At 39.9% G+C, this 23,528-nt stretch overlaps 1 protein-coding gene across 14 annotated transcripts in view; it reads right to left on the bottom strand.

The window, feature by feature from the left end:
* Nucleotides 1-5,570: 5,570 nt before the first annotated feature.
* Nucleotides 5,571-23,528, bottom strand: part of INPP4A (inositol polyphosphate-4-phosphatase type I A) — a 127,851-nt gene continuing 109,893 nt past the window's right edge. For 9 of the 14 annotated variants that reach the window (XM_075057489.1, XM_075057490.1, XM_075057491.1 and 6 more), the window contains 5 exons: nucleotides 22,652-22,792; nucleotides 21,218-21,315; nucleotides 19,398-19,510; nucleotides 18,887-19,041; nucleotides 5,572-9,003 (listed from right to left, as the gene is read on the bottom strand). In XM_075057489.1, coding sequence (XP_074913590.1) covers nucleotides 8,871-9,003; nucleotides 18,887-19,041; nucleotides 19,398-19,510; nucleotides 21,218-21,315; nucleotides 22,652-22,792 — 640 coding nt within the window. In that variant the 3' untranslated portion in view covers nucleotides 5,572-8,870. Of the gene's footprint in view, nucleotides 9,004-18,886; nucleotides 19,042-19,397; nucleotides 19,511-21,217; nucleotides 21,316-22,651; nucleotides 22,793-23,528 lie in introns of all 14 variants that reach the window. The other 5 variants (XM_075057481.1, XM_075057484.1, XM_075057485.1 and 2 more) reach the window with 1 other exon arrangement.

Here is a 23,528-nt window from a genome sequence, read left to right as displayed (position 1 = left end):
TAGCTGGGTAAGGCTATGGCTGTGCCTGCGAGGCTAGAGATACAAAGCCCCGTCTCTTCTCCCAGCACTGGGGTGGGAGAAGGAAGCCCAGGCCAAGGCAAGTCTCAACGATAAACTTCCTCATTAGTAATTCCCAATATAGAAAGCCTCAAGAAGCTCAACACCACATCAGGCAACAAAGATACCTACAAGTTAGGCAAGCTATGGGTGTCGAGCATCCTTTGTAAATTTAGTGAAAGTAGTGCTTGCAAAGCTTTGCTGATGGCAGCAGTGGAGCCAGAATCTGTAATGTGTAACTCCCTGCAGAACCAGCATACACAGCCGAGGCTGCAATGTGGATTTTATGTGCTGAGTCAGCCCATGTTACAGTAGAGAACCGATTTAGATACACATAGTAAAAACCAAACATTGTCCATTTCCTTTTTTTGCTCATGAGGGAAGAAGGCAGGACAAACAAATCTTCCATCCTCCTTTCACATACCTTCCTCTTCCCTTTCGTAACACCTGATCTCATTTCCCTGCACTTTGCAGAGCATCTTAAGACAAGTGTTCTCAAGTGCAGAGGTACAAACACCTTGACCTGAGTCACATTAGCCTGACACAGGTGGAAAACAAATCCCACACCTGCTGTTTGCATCAGCTCCTGGGACCAGCTCTGCAGGCAGCCCCTGATACCACTGCCGTAGAAAAAGACAACTAAGGGGATGCCGCTTTTCACAGTGACTTGGAAATTCAACCAGTGCCTCGAGAAGTGGCTGCCAGTCAGCTGCACTGTGCTGCTGTGCGTTGCACCCCACCATAGGCTGCTCCTGCACGCTGGCCTCCCACAAGCGCTGAGGTGCCCACTGCCTCTCTGGCAGATGAGGGAGTACGCCTGCACTTTCCAAATTACTGCTGTGCTGATGAGCCTTCTTAGAGGAAAGGGGCTGGGACTGAGGAAAATAAGCCAGCTGTGGTTTTTAGTAGCACTGCCATATTTCAACTTGGTAATTAAGCACTTCTACTGGCTGATATTTCTCAATGAGCTTTATTCTAGCTCCTGCCACGAGCCATGTCTCACAGTGGTGTTGCAGATTTATCCACTCCTAGAGACTACTCCCACAGAGATATTGTAAAGCCTTATTTCACTTTTTTGGAATATCTAGAAGTTTCATGAAAGTATTCTAAATCTGGCAAGGACCAGAGAAAAGTCAAAGATACTCATCTTCAGCCATTTGCCTATAGACCATGAAGTTGTCGTTATTGCCACAGCATTTCAAGGAATACCCACTGTCTCGTACAACTTCAAGTTGATTGAAAATGTAACTTCATGTGCTGTAGCTGAAAGGCCTGTCAAGCTCATGGGAAATTTGGTCAAAACACAACATGAAGACTATGCAATAAAATCTCACGGTCAGAGGAACAAAATGGTGCAGGAATAACCCTGAATCAGAAAGTTCTGAGGTCAGAAAGAATTTATAGAAAAAAACCCCATCAGAATGACTGTACCCTATTATGCCTAACAAACGCTATTCAAGACCTGACAGATGTCTTGCACATCTAGGCGAGATCACCTCATGTTTGTCACAAACCTGTAACATGAAGGGCACTTTTACAGACATTTTCAAACAGAGAATTTCTATAGCAACAGGTGATCTCCAGGATTTCAATGTCAGATGCCAGAGCCACCTCCTGCCCAATACCAACATCAATCAGTGGCAATTTAATAAACGTCTTGAAATACCAAAAAAAGTAAATTATTTCAACCTTGCTTTTCAGGTCTTCTCAAATCTGCACTATTTGCAAACTGCAGTATTTCAAGACATGGCTACAATTTAAGCAATTTGTAGTCAAATATTAAAAGCACTTAGCTATCTTTCCTTCATATAAACGTTTTATTGCTACAATATTTTAAGAACTCTAGAGATCAACTTGCCTCTACTTCAACGTGGAAATTGCAAGTCTCACCAATATGCCACGTCAGTAGAAATCTAAACGATAAGCAGTTACCTGAATAAAATTTTTCGGAAGTTTCATTTAAGTGCAGGATCCAACAAATACTACAACAGGATTCTCAATCCTGATGGATTAAAGACTACTACATTACTAGCGCATTTCTAAAAGAGGTGCCGCAGGCTGGGGCTAGCCCACACTGACGAGCATTCCTGGTTTATGAGGAACGATAATTTGGAGTAACACGTACGTGTGGGGAGGCTCTACACCACCCGGCCGAAGGGACCAGCCAGGCTGCACCTTCCACAGCGGCCTCCCTGGCTGCTGGTGTCCCTCCCCGAAAGGAAGGCGGCAGCGACCGCCGCCGCCCCTCACCGCCTCTACCAACCGCCACCGCGGCCGAGCGGGGTGTTTATTACCGCTCCGCAGACGGGCCGGCACCGGCGGACCCGCCCGCTTCTGCTTCCCGCTCACGCCGGTCCCTTCGGGGGGCTCCCGCCGCCAACCCCACCTGAGGTAACCTCCTCCCCCGCCCGGCCTCGGCCTCCTCGGGCCGGGACTTAGGAGCGGCCCCGGTACCGGGGTCAGCCCCGCGGCTGCGGGGAGAGCGTTCCCCTCAGGGCAGGGCCGCCCCCGCCGGGGCTTGCTGGCGCGAGGCGGCGGCCGTCGGGGCAGGGGGCGGCCGCGCGCCCCTCCCGCCCCGCTCTAACCGGCGGCCGCGTGGCGGGGGGGCGGCTGTGGGGCGGGGGCGGCTGTGGGGCGGGAGCGGCGCCTCGCCGGGGTGCGAGGCTGGCGGGGGGTTGATGCGTGTGGAAGCGGGCGGAGCGGGCCGGGGGGGGCGCGGCTGGAAGGCCCCTGGCAGGGTAACGGCTCCCTTCACCTCAGGTGCTGAGTGCCGGGGCGCTCCCAGACCTCCCGCGCCTGCCTGCGGCAACAGCCTTGTGGTCGTCGCCGGCTTCGGGGAGGTATAAAATACCTGCCGGGCCGCCCTGCTGCAGAAACTGCCAAGGTTTATGGTTTTAAAGGCCTTTGGTCCCGATTAATCGTTTTGTTGACGTTAATCACTCTTGTTATTTACTCGTTACGTACTGATTGCTGGCTGCTTAAGAATACACGGAGAAACCGCATCCATCCCGGCTTCATTTAAAACCTGTGAGTTCAGCAGTTTTTCCCTGCATCATACTGGTACGTAAGCACGACTCACGTAGGGCCTAGGCAGCAGCAGCAGCAAGATTTTTATTGATGCTTTGATGTGCATATTGAAAAAGCTTCATGGGCTTGTGTGAAGTAGCAGACTGAAGCAATTAAGCACGCACCGTAGTTACCAGAATCAGGGCTGATCTGGAGGTCCTGCAGATAAGTAACTAACTGCTTTATATTCCAGTTCTATATTCCTTGTCATTAAAACTTAATTTCAAATTAGATTGAGAATTTTCTAAAACTTCCCCCCTTTTTCACCCACCATTCAATTGGGACATACTTCCAGACTCCCTTCCAAAGGTTTTTGCCAGGAATCCCTGTGTAGTTTTAGCACAAAAGATTTCTGATGGCCCTGATGGGAGCACTAAGCAAACAAAACCATTCTCGCCCCAGATCACTTTTTTCAGCCACAGTGTAATCTGTTCATATTCCCGGTAATGCCTTTCCCATTGGCTGTTGTAATCTCTCTTAACTTTTCAACTTTATGAATAACTAAATGTTCAGTGAGCCTGATGGGCAGCAACTGACTTCAGGCCTAGTGATCTAGCTTGGGTTACAGCTGCTGTTACTGTTGGAGACATTGGGAAGGTTTCTCCACCCTGCTCCCTCCGAACACTCAACAAGCATAGTGATTTGGGGTTAGGTACAAAATGATACACGTAAGTATATACAGCACATTATCTCAAGTATTTTCAATGCAAGGACCAAAACTTTACAATAATTACATTAGGGGATGTACATTACGTTCCTTACGCTGTAAAATCTGTAAAGTACAGAATTGCAGAACTTTACATTCAGAATACTTAGGGTATATGCCCAAATACAATAGCCACCACAAAAAAGAAGAACTTCTTGATGCTGAGGTCTGTGCAGAATACGGAAAACATCAGAAATTATGGGACCAGACTGGCAAACAACATGGAACGTAATATTGGCACGAGTTAAGAAAGAAATGGGATGCTTGGCAGGGACACCAGGCTCTTAAAAACTGTGTTTTCATGCCATCAACCAATCACATTGGACACTACTGAATAAAGTAGGACACAGGTCCACATGTCACTGTCGTGCTGCCAAAGGGAGTCAGTTGCAGTGGGCAAAATATTTCATTAATTGGGAGCAGAAAGTTTGTCTGACATTTAAAATAATGCGAGAAAAGGAGGTTACTGTTGAGTTAAGCTTTCCCATTCATAGCCTGAAAGTCTTGTCATTCATTTAGGGAGAACTATTTTAAACAAACCCGCATGCAGTTGGCAACAATATATAGATAGAAAATTTCTGAGGTGGATCTTAGAAATGTTTAGGAATTTGCAAACTGAAAAACACTGAAAGAGCTTACGCTTGGTCACCAAAATTAGCTACAATTTCTTCTGGTGAGGACTCTTCTTCTGGTTTAAACAAATGTTTTGCTATTTTTTTGTTGTACTCTTCTTGGTTTTCTATTATCATCTCATGCATTTTTTTGTACTGCATCTATTAACATTTCCTCTCTTTTGTCCAAGTACATGTTTCAAACTTTAAGATGTTACATTTGCGACATCAGGTAAGCCCTTCTGAAGTGCAGGTGCTGCGCATACACAGAAAGCTGCACCAGAGCTTCAAGTCCTGCCTGAAGGCTGTCGTACAGCAGAAGTCACGGCAAAGAGATGGAACAAGTTCTGGTCCCACACCAAAGCACACAGTCATTGCTGCTCCCAGCAGCTCCCCATAGCATCATTTACAACCCATGGACACGCGTGTGCCCTTCATACAGCCACAGTTCCACAGGCAACCCGGGTTATGGAGACAGGTACATCAGCTTCAAACGAGTGGCAATTATTTCCCCAAGAGCTCAGAATGCCTTTTAAAGATGTTAAACTTTCAACCGTCTTTTAAACACCTCACCTTTTCAAATTAAAATGAACACTGGTAGATAGTTTTTGAGACCAATTTAAAAATTCTGAAATACAGATATGCATATATACACACATGTATGTACATGTATTTTGCATTTGCAATTTAGGAATTCCCACCTGTCAAGCATCTTCTCTTTCTACATTTTGAATGAAAGCAGTGTGGGGTTTTTCCTGGTACTGTTTTCCTTTCTGTGTAACAGGAAAAACTAATGCATCAAGCCCCCCCAGTGTGGGTTTTTTCCTGGTACTGTTTTCCTTTCTGTATAACAGGAAAAACTAATTCATCAAGCCCTCCCCTGTGGCCCTCAGTCCTCTTTCATGCAAATAAGATTGTATTTGGCAGTTCTCAAACATCCAGTGACAGCAGCATTACATTTGTATGTTCTATTCTTTGTATTTTATAGAAATCAGAATGCTCTGGATCATTGTCTGTTATTCTATTATATAAAATTTATATTTAACCTGAAATCAAAATGACAATGAACAACGACAACCTAACCCTGCTGAAAAAGTAGCACAACTACTAAAGCTGCTGGAGGGATGAGCTGGCTGAAGGGGAAGCAGCAGCAGCAAAAGAATCCTATTAATGAAAGGAAGAGTGAAAAACAGACAACAAAGCTCAAGAAGGTCTTATAGAAGATTCATGGAGAAAGTATGTAAAATTAAAAAATCTCATACTGCTTCCTTGTTTAACTGTTGCTGCTGAATGTATACCATGTGGGACAAACTGGTGCCTGACTTAACTACAGAAAATTGACAGCAGCTGTACTTTAGTAGGGTTTAGGAGAAACTATTTCCTGACTCACGTATCTGTTTAAAGTATCTCCATACACAATTTAGCTCAATCTATTTTCCAACAGATAAAGCATATCAAGCCAAGGCACCTGAAAGTGTTTATTTTAATTTACCACAAATGCATTAAAAATAAGCCATGATTTGTTATTCTTGTCAGTTCTTTATTGGTTTTCATCCTAAAGACTAGCACATTTACAGCATACATGGATTGGATGAACTAGAATATATAAAACAGTAGCCATATGTTTATGATATATTAATACTGCCCAAAACCAAATAAATAAAAATATTTCAATGCACAAAGCTTGGCAAATACAATTGTGTTGGGACAAAACAGTGTTGTATTATACAATAATTTTACATGTATAAATGAAACAAAAGGCAACTGTGCTGTAGGTATTTTCACAGAACATACACAGAACATACTTGGCAACAGTTTTCTTTTTTTACCTTTGTATGTTTTATAATTTAAAAAAGGTACTCAAAAAAGAACATTAGACAGAACTTCATTTTACAGTAATCCTTTAAATTTGCCTCTCCTGTGCAACAGAAAAGCTTACTCCACCCTTGTGAAGCATTCTATGTGGATTTCAAGTTTCACAGTTTTTCTTTTTTGATGAACTCCCCAAGATCTTACTGTTCATTACGCCCTTTAAACAAGCCTGTCGATGTGCATGTACTGACAATGGCGTATATATAAAATGTTAGCTGGACAACAATGTTTGACATGTAAGCGTACTAAAATCAGAGTATTTTAAACAAAATAATGCAGTACTTGAGACTGGTATTCCACCACTTTAAAAAGGTGAATGAAATCCATGCACATACAAAATTCGGCAACGTTTTCTGATTACATTGGTATACAAAATAAATAAAGGATTGCTAAGCTCTAGGGTAGATCTAATGATTGTTGGCCACAGTCTAAGAGAGTGGCTCTGCTAATTGTTACCATAGACCTCTTGTTATTTTTGTCTGAAGCTGAACATTGGAAGATTTTTAGTGTAACAATACAGGACTTAAAATATAATTAACTATGTTTGAAATATACAAAATAAAATTATCAACTCATAAAAACTAAGGGATATAAAGAGTATAGTTTATACAAAAATAAATGTAGCATTTAATAATGGGCCAGGAACTGAAGGTTCAGCAGAACTAATGGAATTACATGTCTAAAGAGATCCCATTGAAGAGTTTTTCACCATACATTTGTTTACATATTAGCAATACAATAAAATCAACACTAATTTATTAATTGGCAAACAGGGTTTGTAAAGTTTCCAAGGGACTGTTCTACTGTAGATGACTCATTCAGACCTAGGATAGGTAGTACAATACATTGAATTTACGCAGAATTCAGTGTTTTGTTTTCCTAGAGACTGAAAGAGTGGTAACAACCTAGTTCAGCAGAACTCTCTGACCTGACTTTGTGACATGCTGCTCAGTGTTTGACTGCAAAAAGCAAAATGCAAAAACTGCTAGACCTGTAACCCCCAAACCTACATGGGAGCAGAATGAACATGACTGATTGATAGAGCAGTGACAGCACAGACAAACATCAGTGAGGGAGAAAGAAATCAGAAACCAGCCATATACTTACCTGGCTGTTGCTACTCTTACAAGAATAATTGAGCGGATTTTTCTATTCTAAAATTTGCATCCTTAGAAACCAGGAAGGAAAGGGCACAGTGTGCTGAATAAAGCTAGCTAGAGATGACTTAATCCTGTTAAAATTTGGAAATCAATGTTGAGCTGCTTTTTAAAAAGGTATCTTGGCTTCAGAGGCATTCCTTGGGAGATTATTTCCAAGGAGATATGTTGAACATTTTTTATCAAATGCTATCAAACTGAGCACCTTAGTCATAAGCTAGAACACATGTGAGGCTCTCATGCATTAGTAGTAGCACATGAGCAGTTCCTTTCTATCAATATGGGCCATCGCTACCTTCCTCAGAAATACTCTGACAATGGTCATACTTCCCCCCCCCCAGGATTCTGAACATCTACCCAGGTAAAATGCAAAGGTAAACAGAAACCAGTTTTGGTTATGGAGTAACAAGGATGTGTTGGGCACTTTGAGCATTTTTGTACTGATGTACAAAATTGAGATGGAAAAAAAATCAAACCTCAATCAAGAAAATGTAACACCCCCCCCAAGATACTAATGCTTACAATCCAGAAGTGATATAAAAAGCCATGGGTAAAAGTGTTGTTAATTAATATAGAATACCATGGAACATAGTGAACACATCACGTGCAACATTAGCAACTTGCTTGTTGCACTTGCCTTATAGTAGGGAAGGGCAGAGGGAACTGTTGCTGGCATTAATGGTTAGGCATCATTATGTTTCCAAAACACTTTTTAAAATCAGTTAAGATGTGTGCCCAAGTCCTTATTTGTTGAAGGTGACAGGAATTTGTTTTATTTGGACAGAACTAGAAACTAGACCTCATATGCCTGGCCTTTTATGTGTTGTTAATTTCATATATGAAGATGGCATCCTATATACAGTAAAACAATTTATACTCCTGGCTTTTGTTGCGCTGATTTTTTTTTAAAGTTGAACTTCTGTTTCTTGATTGTAACAATGCATTCTACAGTTATTAGACTGTCTAGGATCCAATCCCTTTTTATTTACAACTTCTGAATTTTACTCTCAGTTTTAAAAAGTTTATGAAAAGCTCAATCTCAAGTCAACTCAGTATAAAAAGATGTTATGTGAAACAGCTGCCTAAATGCCGTTCCTAGAGTCCTTGCCCATCCAGGAGTTACCTAGCTATTTGCATATAGGTAATTATTAAGTAGCACAATATCTGTTCATCTTACATACACTGAAGGCTATTTAAACGGGCAGAGTCATCACACTATTCTCAAGCTAAGGTGTCAGAATAACTGTTACTATAGATTCCAATTCTGTAAGTAACATGCTCTGTATAACCTAGCGAAACGTACAAAAAGGTTATTTATCTCTTCTGGATGACAAAATCATGTATTAATCTAGAGTGTATCCACATATTTTAATGGAACAGCAATTAAAGGACATAGTATGATTATGTTTCAACTTTTCCATAAGTTCCTTCTGGAGGCCTGTAATACTTTGGGAAAGCCTTCAGCTGCAGGGAATTAAATGCATACTTGCGACATCCAACATTCTTCATTGTATTTTCTCGCCGACAACCCTCACTGGGGAAAAAAAACAAGCACAAAAAATGACAGCAGTAAAAAGGAAAAAAAAAAAAAGACTTAAACTAAGATGAAATGAACTGGTTATTTTATAGCATTAACAAAAAGTTGGTTATATTAATGAGCGTTTAATTAATTTGCCACCGCAAATATTAAAAATGATGACTCATCATACAATGCTAGTAAGAAGCACACAGAATGGACACATGCTATGTCTGATTGCTAGTTTTGCATTTCTAAAAAGCAGCAGTGCATCTACTGAAAAAGTTCTTTCACGATGGTTTCATGTATTTCAGGGTACACTGTTGTGGAGTTCACATGCCGCTTCATTGCACAAGGGATCCCAAGAGATTGCTTACAAGCAGTTCTGCTAACTTATTAGTATATTATGCTGAAAAAGAAAAACTGCTGTTCTTTCCGTAAGTGCTTTAAAGTAATACTGTTGTTCCCTGTATGTCAGTATTATAAGTACATACTTAAAGATTAGAGCTGATACAAAAATAATGACTTTCCAGTTATCTCTGCATGCATAAATTGACTTGAAAACCAACATAGTCTGAAAAAAAAATCTTAATCATGAAATAGCAGCTTTGTGTGGGTGCAAAAAAGATTGGCTGCGTTGACAGTCATCACCCCAATGAAACAAAGCTGTGCAGAATTTAATTTTTACCCAATGTTTTGGTGCAACTGCCCCACATTACAAAGAGGTTCTGTGCTACAATAAAAAACTACTCCAGTTATGAGGCTTCTGTATGCTTGTGAATCTACTTCAGAGTTCCTTTGATTATATCCAAAAACAGGCATACAAAGAGGAAGCACTATCTTTTGAATATATATTATAAATCAATTTAGGCTTGCAGGAGAATGTCCTTCCCCGACAGAGAACTGAAACCTAAACAATGAATACTAGAACTTCATGGCAAAGTGTACAGTACACCATCTTATGGTGGAAACGTCACATTATTCCTGTCTTGGAGATGGCTGCAGCATCTACCAGGTAAACTGTGGTCATCTGATTCAAAAGGAAGGTTTGGATTTTGGTTCAGTTTGAAAGCTCTCTTGCTCTTACTGACCTCACTGTTCTTCTAATTTTAGCTAATTAAACTGACTGTGTTCTTTATGTACCACTGTCCTGGTTTCAGCTGGGATAGAGTTAATTCTCTTCCTAGTAGCTGGTACAGTGCTATGTTTTCAAGTTAGGTATGAGAAGAATGTTGGTAACACTGATGTTTTCAGTTGCTGCTAAGTAACGTTTAGTCTAAAGTCAAGGATTTTTCAGCTTCTCCTGCCCAGCCAGCAAGAAGGCTGGAGGGGCACAAGAAGTTGGGAGGGGACACAGCCAGGACAGCTGACCCAAAGTGGCCAATGGGGTATTCCATACCAGGGGACGTCATGCCCAGTATATAAACTGGGGGGAATGGGGGCAGGGGGATCGCCGCTCAGGGACTAACTGGGTGTTGATCAGCGGGTGGTGAACGATTGCTCTATGCATCATTTGTATATTCCAATCCTTTTATTATTAGTGTTGCCATTTTATTAGTGTTATCAATATAATTATTAGTTTCTTCTTTTCTGTTCTATTAAACTGTTCTTATTGCAACCCACGAGTTTTACTTCTTTTCCCGATTTTCTCCCCCATCCCACTGGGTGCGGGGGAAGTGAGTGAGCGTCTGCGTGGTGCTTAGCTGCTGACTGGGGTTAAACCAGGAAAACCACCTAGTTTAACTTCCTAAAACATTGTAACTTTTTGCTCTAATAAAGAGTTTAAGTTTCAAATTTGCCTCTGCAGCACATTCTGTGAAGTGGCTTTTATAGAATGGATCATATGTGATGACACTATTTTTATGTCATTCTTTTGTGTTTCACAGACACCACCCCCAAAGCCTATTGCAGTCAAATAGATTCATCAAAAATTTGCACAAATTATAGTTCAGAGCACTAATAAAAACAATAAGTTTAAAAAGCATATATGGGATAGCAAATGAGCATTTTCACTCCAAAGTGAATCATTCCGTTCATAACTCATTCCACTGCATCTGGTTATTGCACATGTCACTCCATGGCACAGGTGGGCCACAGAGATGGTGACAAAGATGTATTTCACACACCATTTCATGTGCCATGTTTCTTCTGCTGGAGGCACATAAGCAGTATGCATTACAACATTTTAAATCTGAACACCCGAATGAAAGCACAGAGTAAGCTAAAGAAGAAAAAAAGATGAAAACTCGTCCCCACCAAAGTTTAAGAAAAAAATTTTAAAAACTACATAGTTTTCAAAAAGCCTAGGCTTTCATTCTAGATGAATTTAAGGGTGGTCTTACTGCAACCGTAATGATAGTCATGAGCAAAGCCTTCATACTTTATTTAAACAGATTAATAATCTCGGGGAGTTCAGTGGAGATACGCATACTAAAGTTACTTTCACATCTTGTTAGACTGAACCTAGGACACTCATCACATTGCAAGAACAAGGCCACAGTCCAACCTGACATTCATTTACTTTGTAAAAGGTAGATTTTGGTAGCCATAGCAAAAGAACCAGTGTTAATCAGAAAGAAGAAATGATTTGTACAGAGACACAGGGCTACTAGATGTCAGCACAGGACATGAATATGTCCAATATCATCGTACCATGATTTTAAATCTCATCAGCAGTAAGGATTTACCTAAACTCATTGCAACTAAAAATAAATAGGATGTATGCTCAAATGTGTATATATGTATATATAAAAAAAAAAAAAAACAAACTTTTTTTTCTTTTAAAAACAAAATCGTGAGAATAGTAAGGAAAAATACCAGAAGATAGTGTACTGTACAGTCTGATTTCATGAAGACACAAATATAATCACATACTTATTTTTAAGTTAGAATATTCACCAAATTTAGGATTTTATTCTGATTTTTATTCTAACTCTGCTTTTTTGTTTTTTTTTAAGCTTACCTCTCTCAGAAGTGTTCAAATTCCATTAAAATTGATAATAAAAGCTATAGCTACTTAGCTTTTTTGAGCGAGTTAATAATAGTAGAAAATAGAAATCACAGTACTAGAAGGGTTCTCCTCAGAAGCCCTATTTTCTGTCATGTCAGGCACCAAGCGAAGTAAATCCCTTCACGAATTTAGCAAACTACATTAAATGAGGTTAGGTTTTTTGATCAGCTATTGCTATTGACAAGCTCTGCCAGACCACTGCATCAACAAAATTTTTCAGTTTAGACAGGCCTCTCCCAGTCTGATGTTCTATATAAATGATGATAAAATTTCATCTGCAATTATTCTGCGTGACTAAACTAGGTAAGCCGCTTTAGTCTCACCACTTAAATAAATGTTAACTTAACATCATTCATTTATCTCTAAGTCACTATCAACATCATAACTTATTAAAGCTGTCCAACACTTAAAAATGGAAATAATAGTAATATTTAGTCTAGTGTAATTAAAGCCAAAAGGAAAACCTCAAATCCACCTACTAAAGGAGCTAACTGATATCTCCCTCTTCTTGCCTGAAATATTAAAGACCAGTATCTTTAACTTCTAGAATGATAATGACCCTGTTTCAGAATAAGTTCTGTAACAGAGCACCTGAAACAGGTAATGGATCATTACCAGGCTAATGCCAATTACATCCTTTTCCTAACCACAAGTCATTCTCTTTATGTCTTTAATACATTACAAAATGGAGATCTACAAATAGAATGAAATAATTCTGCATGCAGCACACTGCCAGTTTTCTGAGTGGGTACACTAGTCTATTAGAACATACTAAACCATGAGAAAGGAACAAGACTATGGCTCTACAAACTGTTCAGCAATGTAATTTGGATATTATGCTTTGAAATGAAGGTAGAAATTTGTTTATTTCTTTAAATAAATTTCTTACAATTTCTTATAAACCCCACCCGTGTTTTTATTTTTCTCTTCATAGCTTGTAAAAATGAAAGGCAAGATTAGCATACACCTTAAATATACAAAAAGATACAAATTCTTTTCAGACAGAGTTCCTTTCTCTGGAATACATGAAACAAGTAACACAAAACTATATTTGGTAAGAGATCTTCAAGGCCGGCTAAAGTAACGAGGTAACAGGCCAATGTCAGACTATGTTACAAGCACTGAAAGCAGAACAATAATTTAAAGTTTCGATACAATTCTTTTTGATAAAATAATTTGATGTATATTTACAGTTTAGTACAATAGAAACGCAAATTGTAAGGCATAATAATAATTCTTGGCAGACAATGCTATGACACATTCCTTTGTCCAGCAGGTACCAAGTGGCAATACACATTCAAGCACTTTTTTGTTTTTGTTTTTTTTTAACCTTATCTTCACTTGCAACGTAATCTGGCCACCAGGTATGCTATGCTCAGAAACAGCCACACAATCAGTAAATTGGGGCTGAGAGCTAGTAAAGGAATAGAGTAGAGGAGGCTGGGATCTAGTCTGAAATCTCGGATGGGCACCAAGCCACTCAGGTTCTTCTGGGTGACTATCTCCCGTGTTCCAATGCTGTGAAAAGGAAGAAGGTTGGGAGGAGGGGAAATAAAACAGAAAAGAAGACGGACATGCAGATGAATGTATAAAAAGAGATGGCAACACAGGGTGGTCAAGAAAATGAAAAAACATGGAAGAAAGCACAACAAAACCAGAAGATGAAGTAAAGAAAGAGTGGAAAAACATCTCAAAAATATGTATCAGCACAATTACAGAAATAAGGAGAGGGAAAGAGAATAAAAGAGAAAAATAAGAAAGAAGTACTGTAGTCTACTGAAAATAAACACATGTAGGTTGAACATAAATGGTTTTCCATGTTCATTCTTTCAGATTACCAAGCAATAATATCCCATGCTGCTCTGCCATGCTTCCGCATGCTGCAAAGAAGCGGAGCTCTGAAAAGCAAGCTGAACATGAATAACCATTGTAGTATTTGACCCTTTCAAACATCTTTCCATGTAGGCTGAAGTGAAATAATTTAACCTTTTAACTACCTGCTCAATATGTAAACAAAAAACCCCAAACCACCCACTTATTTTTCTGCTTCAACATGAATTCAAGTGTGTACCAATACGCTTTCCAAAATGTGTGTTTCTGAAGTGCCTCAATATACGCATGTGAAGACAAGGCATGCTGCACAGCCCATCTCATTATGCCTCTGCTTCCTACATTGCTTTGAGCACCAAAGGCCTACAGTGGAGAACACCTCTTCAGGTAGCCCAAGGCTTTGTAGCATGCTGTTTCATTTTGGATCAGTCTTATACCCTGTGCAGTTCAACTCTATTTTTAGTTTACAAAGCAACAACTAAATGCAACCTGTGAGCCTGATCCTGTTAGAACAAGTGCACTCACTCCATCCATAAAAGGTGATACATAATCTTGCTGGTTGCATAGCAAGGTTAGGTAACCAACAGACAATGTCTTGGAAGCCATCAGAGATACACTGGAGGTGGTGAAAGAGAAAAACAGTCTTCAGATGCTGGTGACACTTTAAGTCAAATGGAATTAGGTGGGCAGGGAACTAAACCAACTGTATTTCTGATCTGGATTAACACATCCAAATTGGTGATCAAAATATGTTTTCACTCCTGGTGCCTACACTGGGTAAGAGCAGATTGAGTCTGTGATGCCTACAAATCCCAATTATCTTTGTAGCAGTGGGGACAGGTGTGTGTGTGTGATCAGGAGAATCAGTAAGTGGAAAGCTAACGTTGACTGGAAAGTGGTGGATAAAGGCTCAACAGAATAGTCTAGGGGAAGGGAAGTGGTTTAGGATATAGATAAGGAAGTAAAACAATGGGAGAGGGAAAGAAGGAAGAAAGGCTCAAAATGACAAGATGACATTATGAACATCACATGCCACATCTCTACCATTAAAGATTAGTATCAAGCTACTCATTTTTACACAAAGACATGCACAGACACGTACAGTGGGAATGGAGGCAAGAGCTGGAAAGTGCTTTCCTTGTCACTGTTGGCCCACGTAGATGCTTCCACCCAAGGGGTGAAAAGTCACCTTTTGGAAATACCAAATACACCGAATTGTACAGTGTCTTAAATGAAAACATTCAGCAGACTACCTCTAGGAAAGGACCAGGGTAAAGAGACAAAGCAAATTCCCTGCTAATCCAGTGTGGATATGGGAATCCTCTCTGTGAAGAGAGGCTGGGGCTGCCCCGTGCTGGACACAGCTGGTTCCAGCTGGCTCCAATGGACCCACCGCAGGCACGGCTGAGCCCCTCAGCCACGCTGGTGGTGCCTCGGGGAAAGCGTGCGTAAGAAAAGGCAAAACACTGCATGGCAGTGAGGAGGGACAGGAAAAGATGTGAGAAACAGCCCTGTGAGCACCAAAATAAAGGAAGGAGGGGAGGAGGTGCCCCAGGAGCTGGAGCAGGGATTCCCCTGCAGCTGTGGAGATGACCATAGTGGAGCAGATGTCCACACTGCAGCCCGTGGAGGACCCCATGGTGGAGCAGGTGAGTATTTCCTGAAGGAAACTAGAGCCCATGGAGAGCCCATGCAGGAGCAGGTTTACCCTGAAGGACTGCAGCCCATGGGAAGGGCCCATGCTGGGGTGGGGGAAGATATGCAAGGAGGAAGGAGGAGCAGAGAGAAGCTGTTATGGACTGACTGCAAACTCCCATTCCCCATCCCCTGTGCACTGCACAGTGTGGGGAGGAGGTAGAGGAGTTGGGAACAAAGAGCATGGTACCTGGGCCTGGGACCAAAGGGGTTGTGGAGGGAAGGTGTTTTAATTTTTGTCTTTGTTTCTTACCATCCAAATCTATTGGCAAAAAATTAATTTTCTTTAAGTCAAGTCGTTTTGCCTGTAGCAGTAACTGGCAAGGGATTTCCCTGTCTTTATCTCAATCCATGGGCTTTTTCATCATATTTTCTCCCCCTGTCTTGTTGAGGATGGGAGTGAGAGAGCAGCTGGGTGGGCATCTGGCAGATAGCCAAGGTCAACCCACCAAAATTTTATTTTTAAAGCAGGTCAACCAGTGAAGAAATTCAACCAAGCTTTTATCACGGCTGTTTTATTGCAGTGAGTGGTCATAACCAAACACGACTGTCAGGGCTTTATTATGTAGTCTTTTTAGTTAGCACCATGGCAGCTAGAAGACATTATCTCCCTCCCCCCATTTCCAGCTGCTTTTCAAGAGCCCCTATGAGACACAGCTCTTCTCTGTTGGCTGAACTGCTTGTATCACAACTTCCTAGTTGGTTTAATGAAAATGAGCTGGGCTACCTTAAACATGTAAAGCATTTTGCTACCCAGGCTGATTTTGACTGAAACTGGATTAGAGCATATTCACACAAACAGCTCCGCTGGCGTATCTAACAGGACAGTAATCTGGTAGGGGAGGGAAGGCAGGGAGTCACAGGTCCAGTGGGGAATGTTGGCACTGCTGCAGTTGGAAGAGGCTATGTGATCCAGTTGGACTTTGACTCTTGAGCTGCCTTTACTGGCCAGTTAGTCATTTCCTCTGTAGCTTGGACTTCCAGATGTACCATCATGATTTTACTATTTGTAGGCTATGAGTTACCATATATTTGATTTATGACTGGAAAAGCTGCAACTTATTTACAGAAAATTGAGTTTATTCTAATAGGGTATTTGTTTCTAAGGTGAAGGCCACAAACTTGTATCTGTGAATTTCTACAAGCATCTACAAAGAGCACTCAATGTTCTCTCCCTGATGTCCCTGCTCACTGAACATAATTATCACGGATACATAATTATTGCAAGACTAGGAAGGAAAGGAAGTCCCTGAGGACAACTAAGTGGGAACTAACACCTCTGAAGACCAACATCACATAGAAGAAGAGGGTGCTTTCTTAATTTTTCAAGAACAGTGTAAGCAACGATGCTTTTGTTCTCTAGAAAGTTACCAGTAGAGAAGAGATTAAATACTTTGAGTCCCACAACTTAATAGTACTTCTTCCCTGTCATTCCAACTGCCCCAGAAACTTCAGAAGTCTTCAGGACCGAGCCAAGCCTTCAATTTCCAGTACACTTACACACATAAAAGATCCAAGTTAAAAGAAAAAGCAAATTTTCTGAATGCCGTGGAAGTAATTTGCTACCCTTTCACTTCCTGTGTCTGTTATCTAGGTCAGGTCATCCTGTCCAGGCTGAAATGGGTTTGGGTGGAGTTGGACTCCTACATACTTGTTCTGTAATCCTATCTCTCTTGTTAAGCTTTGTTAATTCTGTGCCATTGTTCCTGAGCAGAACTGGCAAATAATTTTAAAAACACAACCACCTACCCCAAAGAGCAATGACATGTGAGGAAGAAAGAGTGATGGGCTTGAAAAACGGTCTAATCCTAGTATTCCTGCAGGACTAGTCAGTATTTGTTCTGCACAATCTCTCTTAGTCAAAGATTTAACAGAAGAGAAGGTCACATCTGTCACCTGTCAAAGCAAGTCCCTGATGTTGCTAGAACATACAAGCCAAACATTTTGATTAAATTGGCCCTCTTTCAATATCCCTGTGCAGGTCCACATACAGCAATGCGTTTCTTGGGTCAATATTTTATCTGATCCTGTGTTCACAACTGCATTAAAAAAACCCCAAACATTAACTCAGTAACTAATTTAAAGAAAGTAACAAGATTCCTAGTATTATACTCGTTCAGTTTTTATTCTTACTAAATAAACAACTGTGCAACAAAGCTTTTTTTCTTTCAGATGTCTAAGTTAACAAGTCGCATAATTTAAATAATGATATTTGAGAGTGACTTAGCTCCATTTTAAGTTAATAACTTCTCCCTCACAAAGCTGTTCCAAGTTTTGTTTCTGGTATCAAGGTTTAATTAGTTTCTGAATGCAGTTTTCACATACTGTACTAACTCTCTAACAATGCAGCAAGAAGTGCAGCAAAAAAGTGAAAATACAAAAGTCCAGTGACATCCAATTGGATGTAGATATAAAAAACAAATTATTAGTGTAAAAGGCTGCAAGTGTTATTATATGAGACATTGTCCTTCTAGGTAACCGAAGAGTAAGAAAGGGTCAAACAGCAAAAACATACAGAAAGGATAAGAGAATTGAACACTCTAGAGAATTTGGTGAGAAGACGCACAGTACAGTACATTCAGTAAGAGTGAATGTTGAAAAACAGGACTGAACAGCATTGTTGAACTACACTGATAAAGACTAAAGCTAGATTTCTTATCCTTTCTTTTGGTATGTGAGTTACGGAGTTTTCCAGCAGTGCTTGAAACAAGGCATTGAACAACAGTAAACAGATTTTCTTTTTTTTTTTTTTAGTACAGTATTTAATTCTGCAAACATCTCTGCTGCTTCAGAATACAGAACATCATTATATTGATATGACAACAAGACACTGACAAGTTGTGATGAAATTTGGTTGCTGTATTGTGAAACACTCATACCGACATTTTGCCCAGTGAGCAGTGTTTCACTGCTGAACAATACACGTGGCAAACCAGTGCAAACTGCAGGTGTCTATGTTTCCGAGAAAAAAAGAGAGGTCATCCCTGAGAAATCTGCCTGATCTAGAACTAAGAAACCCAGTGCTATGACAGTTCAGGTAACCTCATCATTAAACAACTTTCAAAGAAGCACCAGTTTCCTGTTCTGTAAGCTCAGCATTAATTGAAAACACACTTTTACATGCTTCTCTGAACTCCCAATTCATTACTGAAAACTAAAGCTTATCTGATGCAAATCTGGTAGCAAGCAGCTTTAGCATATGCAAGTCACTAATACAGGCAAGGGAGGGATGAATTCTAGCAGTCGGTTTTGCGGTTTTCTGACTTTATTTTACTTTTTTTTTCCTTTTGATAGAAACAGAGACCACTGCTCCTCTGCAGTTTGCATGGTTCCTTATTTAGGAGTAAGTGACACTCAAACTCTTACCTCCTCATACATTCCAGAGCCTGGGTGAAGACCTGTGGAGCCATTCCATGTTCATGCTGTAGGATCAAACACTGCTCTAGGGTGACCGACATGGCAGTCCTATCCTTGGCACTTTTACAGCTTGTAAATCGAACACCATTTAGTCTGCGGCATATCTAGAAATGGGACATACAATTCATCATTCCTTCCTCATGCATAACCTTCTGCCAGAGAACACGCCTGTACTTCTCCTTAGAGAGACACAAATGTTGTGTAGGACTTTGATGTCAAAAGTTGTCATCTTTGAGAGAGCAGAACTTCATTGCATGAGTTGTAGGGAAAATACTGATGTGGAAAATACATTTTATCTCCCCATGTCTCATTCTAGAGGAGGTTTAACCTGGCAGTATTTCCAAGCTACATGCAAGCAAATGGAAGAAATTTGAACATATCGGTAACAAAAAAAGGGGAAAATACATATGCATAGAGAAAATGACCAGAACTATGCAGAGATGCTTAGATTAATAAATACCTCAGCAGCTTGCCAAAGGATATCAACATTCTTATTTTTCCTTGCATGTACATTTTGTCCCAGAAATCTTAACAGTTCAGGCAGGCACGTCTGACTACGAGATCGAGGTAGACCTATAAAACAAACAAAACCAACTCCACTTACTTACTGTATTCAACCCTTTTACAAAGATAAGTTACATGGAAAGTGTTCCTATATGCCTGTTGCAAACACAATTGTGTTTTCTTGAAACTATCAAAGCTTACAACAATTAACCCAATTCTTAATTACTTAGTACCACCAACAAAACAAATTCAAGTTTAATTAAAGTCAACTGGAAATATCATTCAGGTTATTTAAAACTCCAGGGGCTCAGAATCTGATAGCAATATAATGACAGAGTGAACGAAGGGAGCAAGATTAGTATAGTATCTTGTTTTGTGTGTCATAGATGTACTTGCTTTCACACACAGTTCATAACTGCATATAAACATGTAACTGCCTGTATTATCACCCCTCAGAGGTGATAGGATATCATGCATATCTCCACAGAAACTCTGAAGATATTTTATATGCTGCTCACATTTTCAATTTTAAATTTGCAAGCTGGCCAGTTTCCAGTTACAAGAAACACTCTCTCCAACAGCACACCACACTGTCATGATATGTTTACTAATATTTCACTAAGTGGAAATAAATGAGTTGAAATTTTTCAGTATTTTAGAATGCTTTCAGTAGTCATATGTTCAAAGTGTTACACATCATCTCTTACATATATAGAAAGATACTCAAGACAATCAATGACAAGTATTAAATAGGTCAACTTTTTGTGGTTTTTTTTTTTTTTTTAAAGAGGTAACTACAAAGGACGCCAACTAAAGCTATGACTGGATAAATAAGGAGGCATGAACTGTTAAAAAATAACTATGTGACAAAAAGATGCTAGACTACTATATAATAAAAAATCAAAACTTTGCAGCTAAAATTTCAGAGTATTAATTATGCAGGATTATAAATGCCTGGAAGGAGGGAAACAGCTTCTGCTCTCAGCTGCATCAAAAAAAATCCAGGGTAACTGAAAGTACAATAACATACTTTAACAGACAGAATTCTTACTATCCTGTGGCACATTGCTGCATTTGTATTTCTGCAATAAAACTGCAGTTGTGGGACCCATGAAATCAGCCTACAAGAGGTTTGATACTAATAATGAATCAATGAATTTTCACCATTTTTACGGTCACATGTAAATAATATTTATGCCACTGCCTCCCCAAAAAACAGTAACAAGCACGAAATTTTCTTACATAACCAGTAAAATTCAAGCTTGTAGCTATTGTCTCTCTTCCAGGTGCTAGCCTTCTCTGTTGCTGGCTGCAGATGCAACAATTATAGGAAAGTGACAAAGGATAAGCAGAGGGAAAGTGATTAAGTTCCTAAAAACTGGCAGTTGCTCTCTGTGCAGGTTATCACAAGTGCAGAGAATATGACCAAAAACTGCATATAAAAGTGCTGCTGCTATAACCTGTCACTTTTATGCCTTCCCCTCATGGTAATCTAACTGCCTAGCTGCACGTTTACACAGCACATAATGCCACTTAGAAAGAGATGTAAAGTAAAAGTAAATTAAAAAAGGAAAGTTAATCAGACTGCCCTTTAAACCTCTTGAATCTGCTCTACTTAGTACTAATGTATTAAAATAGAGTTGCATCATTTCTTGGAGGTTACTACTGCTAGCATTATCATCAACATTTAAACAATTAGCATGAAGCAAACAAATGAAAAAATCAGCCTGAGTTGTGTTGTTCAACCAAATTTGCCATTAATTACCAAATACTTACAATCATCAGGCAAAACTTCCTTGAACTGCTCAAAATACGAATTCAACCGCACTAAGCTTTCCATGTTAATTACTTCTTGCAGTGAGGTGTCTCCAAACCTTTAAAAGGTAAAGGAGGGAACAGTTAAACTCAAGGTAAAAGGTTTCTCCTCTTCTTTGAAACAACTGCACTTGGCAATATGACAACCAGCAAACAGTTTAAAGATTCAGCCCATGAAATTCCTAACCATTCAAAAGCAGAGTAAAGTGTAACAGAGAAGTGTTGTAGTGATTCATTACAGGAAAAGAAAATATATGAGTGTGAGGGGGAAAGTGGGAAGGAAGGTGAAAGAAAAATCTTGTAGAAAATAGTACTTAAAATTCTTTGGCTTTTGTGTCTCTCTTTCAATATTAAATACCCATCTGGTAAATCATTTTGCCTAAATTCAAACTTTTAATAACAGATTAACTAGTTTAGTTCATAAGCTAATAATAACTATAACACCAGTAGATAGGATTAAGAACTTTGACTTCAGATATGTAAATGAGAAATACAGATGTAGGAGTAATAAACCATGAATGTAATAAATATTGTCAGTGATGCCATGATTCATCTCATCTAACTATATCTACATAGATACACACACACAGTGTTGACATCTGTAACTATGCTAGTCACCTTGGGCTCCCTTTATAGGCAATATAGGACAACAGTAACTGCTGGAATGCCTTTGTTAGACACATTGTATGCTCCACCCCAGTACCAAGGCTGCTGTCACAACATGCATGTGCCTGACTTCACTGGAGTTCTCCATCTGAGCAGTGCTCTATCAATGTATTCTTTACAGGATATGGCCATAACAAAGGGAAGCCCTGGTGGCTCTTCCAAAAGTGAACAGTTTCCCTAGCAAATATAATTACATAATTATATTTTTTAGCTTTACAAGAACATTGTTGCATTACATAAGTACTGCAAAGTTATGTTAAAACAAAGGTCAATTTAGCCCATTATCCTGTGTTTTGACAGCGGCCAGAAGAGGAAGTCTAGGGGAGAGTGCAAAACCAAGAGGGCAAATACACAGCAATACTCAGAATGATCTCTCAGCCTGTAGTGATCTGTCACCCACAGAGGTCTTGAGTCACAAGCAGTACCTCTGTGTTAAATAGCTCATGACAGGTTTCCTTTTCTGTAAATTCACTTTTGAACCACATAAACCTGCACTAGACTCAAACCCATGAGGTAAGGAGCTCCACAGCTATAGGCTGTATAAAGAAGGACCTCCTTTTTTTTTGTTTTGCATTTGACAGCTTCATTCAGTATTCCCTTGTTTGTGTATTGGAGAAACTGAATCACTGTTAGTAATGCAACAGTGCAACTCCATAGAGACATACTTCCACCAGAACAGGAGATTGCTGAACTGCCATTAAGTTTGAGCTTGCATGACTGAATACATACTTCTCTGCTAGGGTTTGCTGCTCATTGATTCCCACATTGAAAAGAACAGGCTGAACCCTCAGTAACATGCCACTTTGAATCTCTCGTGGCAACAAATCAAACAAGGCGCTTGGCAAAGGGATCCTCACATTAAATCCATCACTGCAAAGAAATAAACAGCTATTAGACATAAAGATCAAAAAGCTACATTCCGAGAATGTGTTATTTATGTAAAGAGGGATAATATCTAGAACATAATACAACTATTAAAAAATAAGTATCAGTCAAAACCGAGGACTTTAAGGAACTGCCACAGCTTGCTCTTAATCAGAAAAGCTATTCTAGTTCAAAAACAAACCTGCAGCAACCTCTAATGCTGATTTTGCATCCTCATGGACATTTTAATCATAACTGCCAATTTCCTGACAAAAGCTGATTTTGCTCTGCTCATTAATACTGCAGCTCTTGCACAACTTGGGTAGAAAAAGCCAAATTTTGGCATGTCCCCATCTCATCAAGAGTAAAGTATATTTGATTTTAAAGTGATAAAGGCTAGTGATGATGCACATGCATAAAAGGACACATTTTTGGATACAGTAAGTAGTACTGACTTTTCTGAGCAGAAGGATAGAGGCAATGATAGTAGCAACTGAAGCATAAATTGAAGGGGGAGCTAACAAAAGCACTGATACAGAAACATATCACTCAGACCTACAAGCTGCTCCTGCAGCACAACAGGTTACCTTGGGTCAGCTGAGCTACAGCAAAGAGCACTGTGTATGCTTTATCTCATGGCATACGTGAGGTAACACAGCTTATCTTATCTCATAACATCAGTGCAGACTAAGGTATGTCATACCACCCTATGTTGGAACTGCCAAGACACAAGTTACTGTGG

This window comes from Buteo buteo, chromosome 25, assembly GCF_964188355.1.
Source record: "Buteo buteo chromosome 25, bButBut1.hap1.1, whole genome shotgun sequence".
NCBI lineage: Eukaryota > Metazoa > Chordata > Aves > Accipitriformes > Accipitridae > Buteo > Buteo buteo.
Note: the sequence above shows the minus strand (reverse complement) of the source record. Positions and strands in the feature narration are given on the sequence as shown.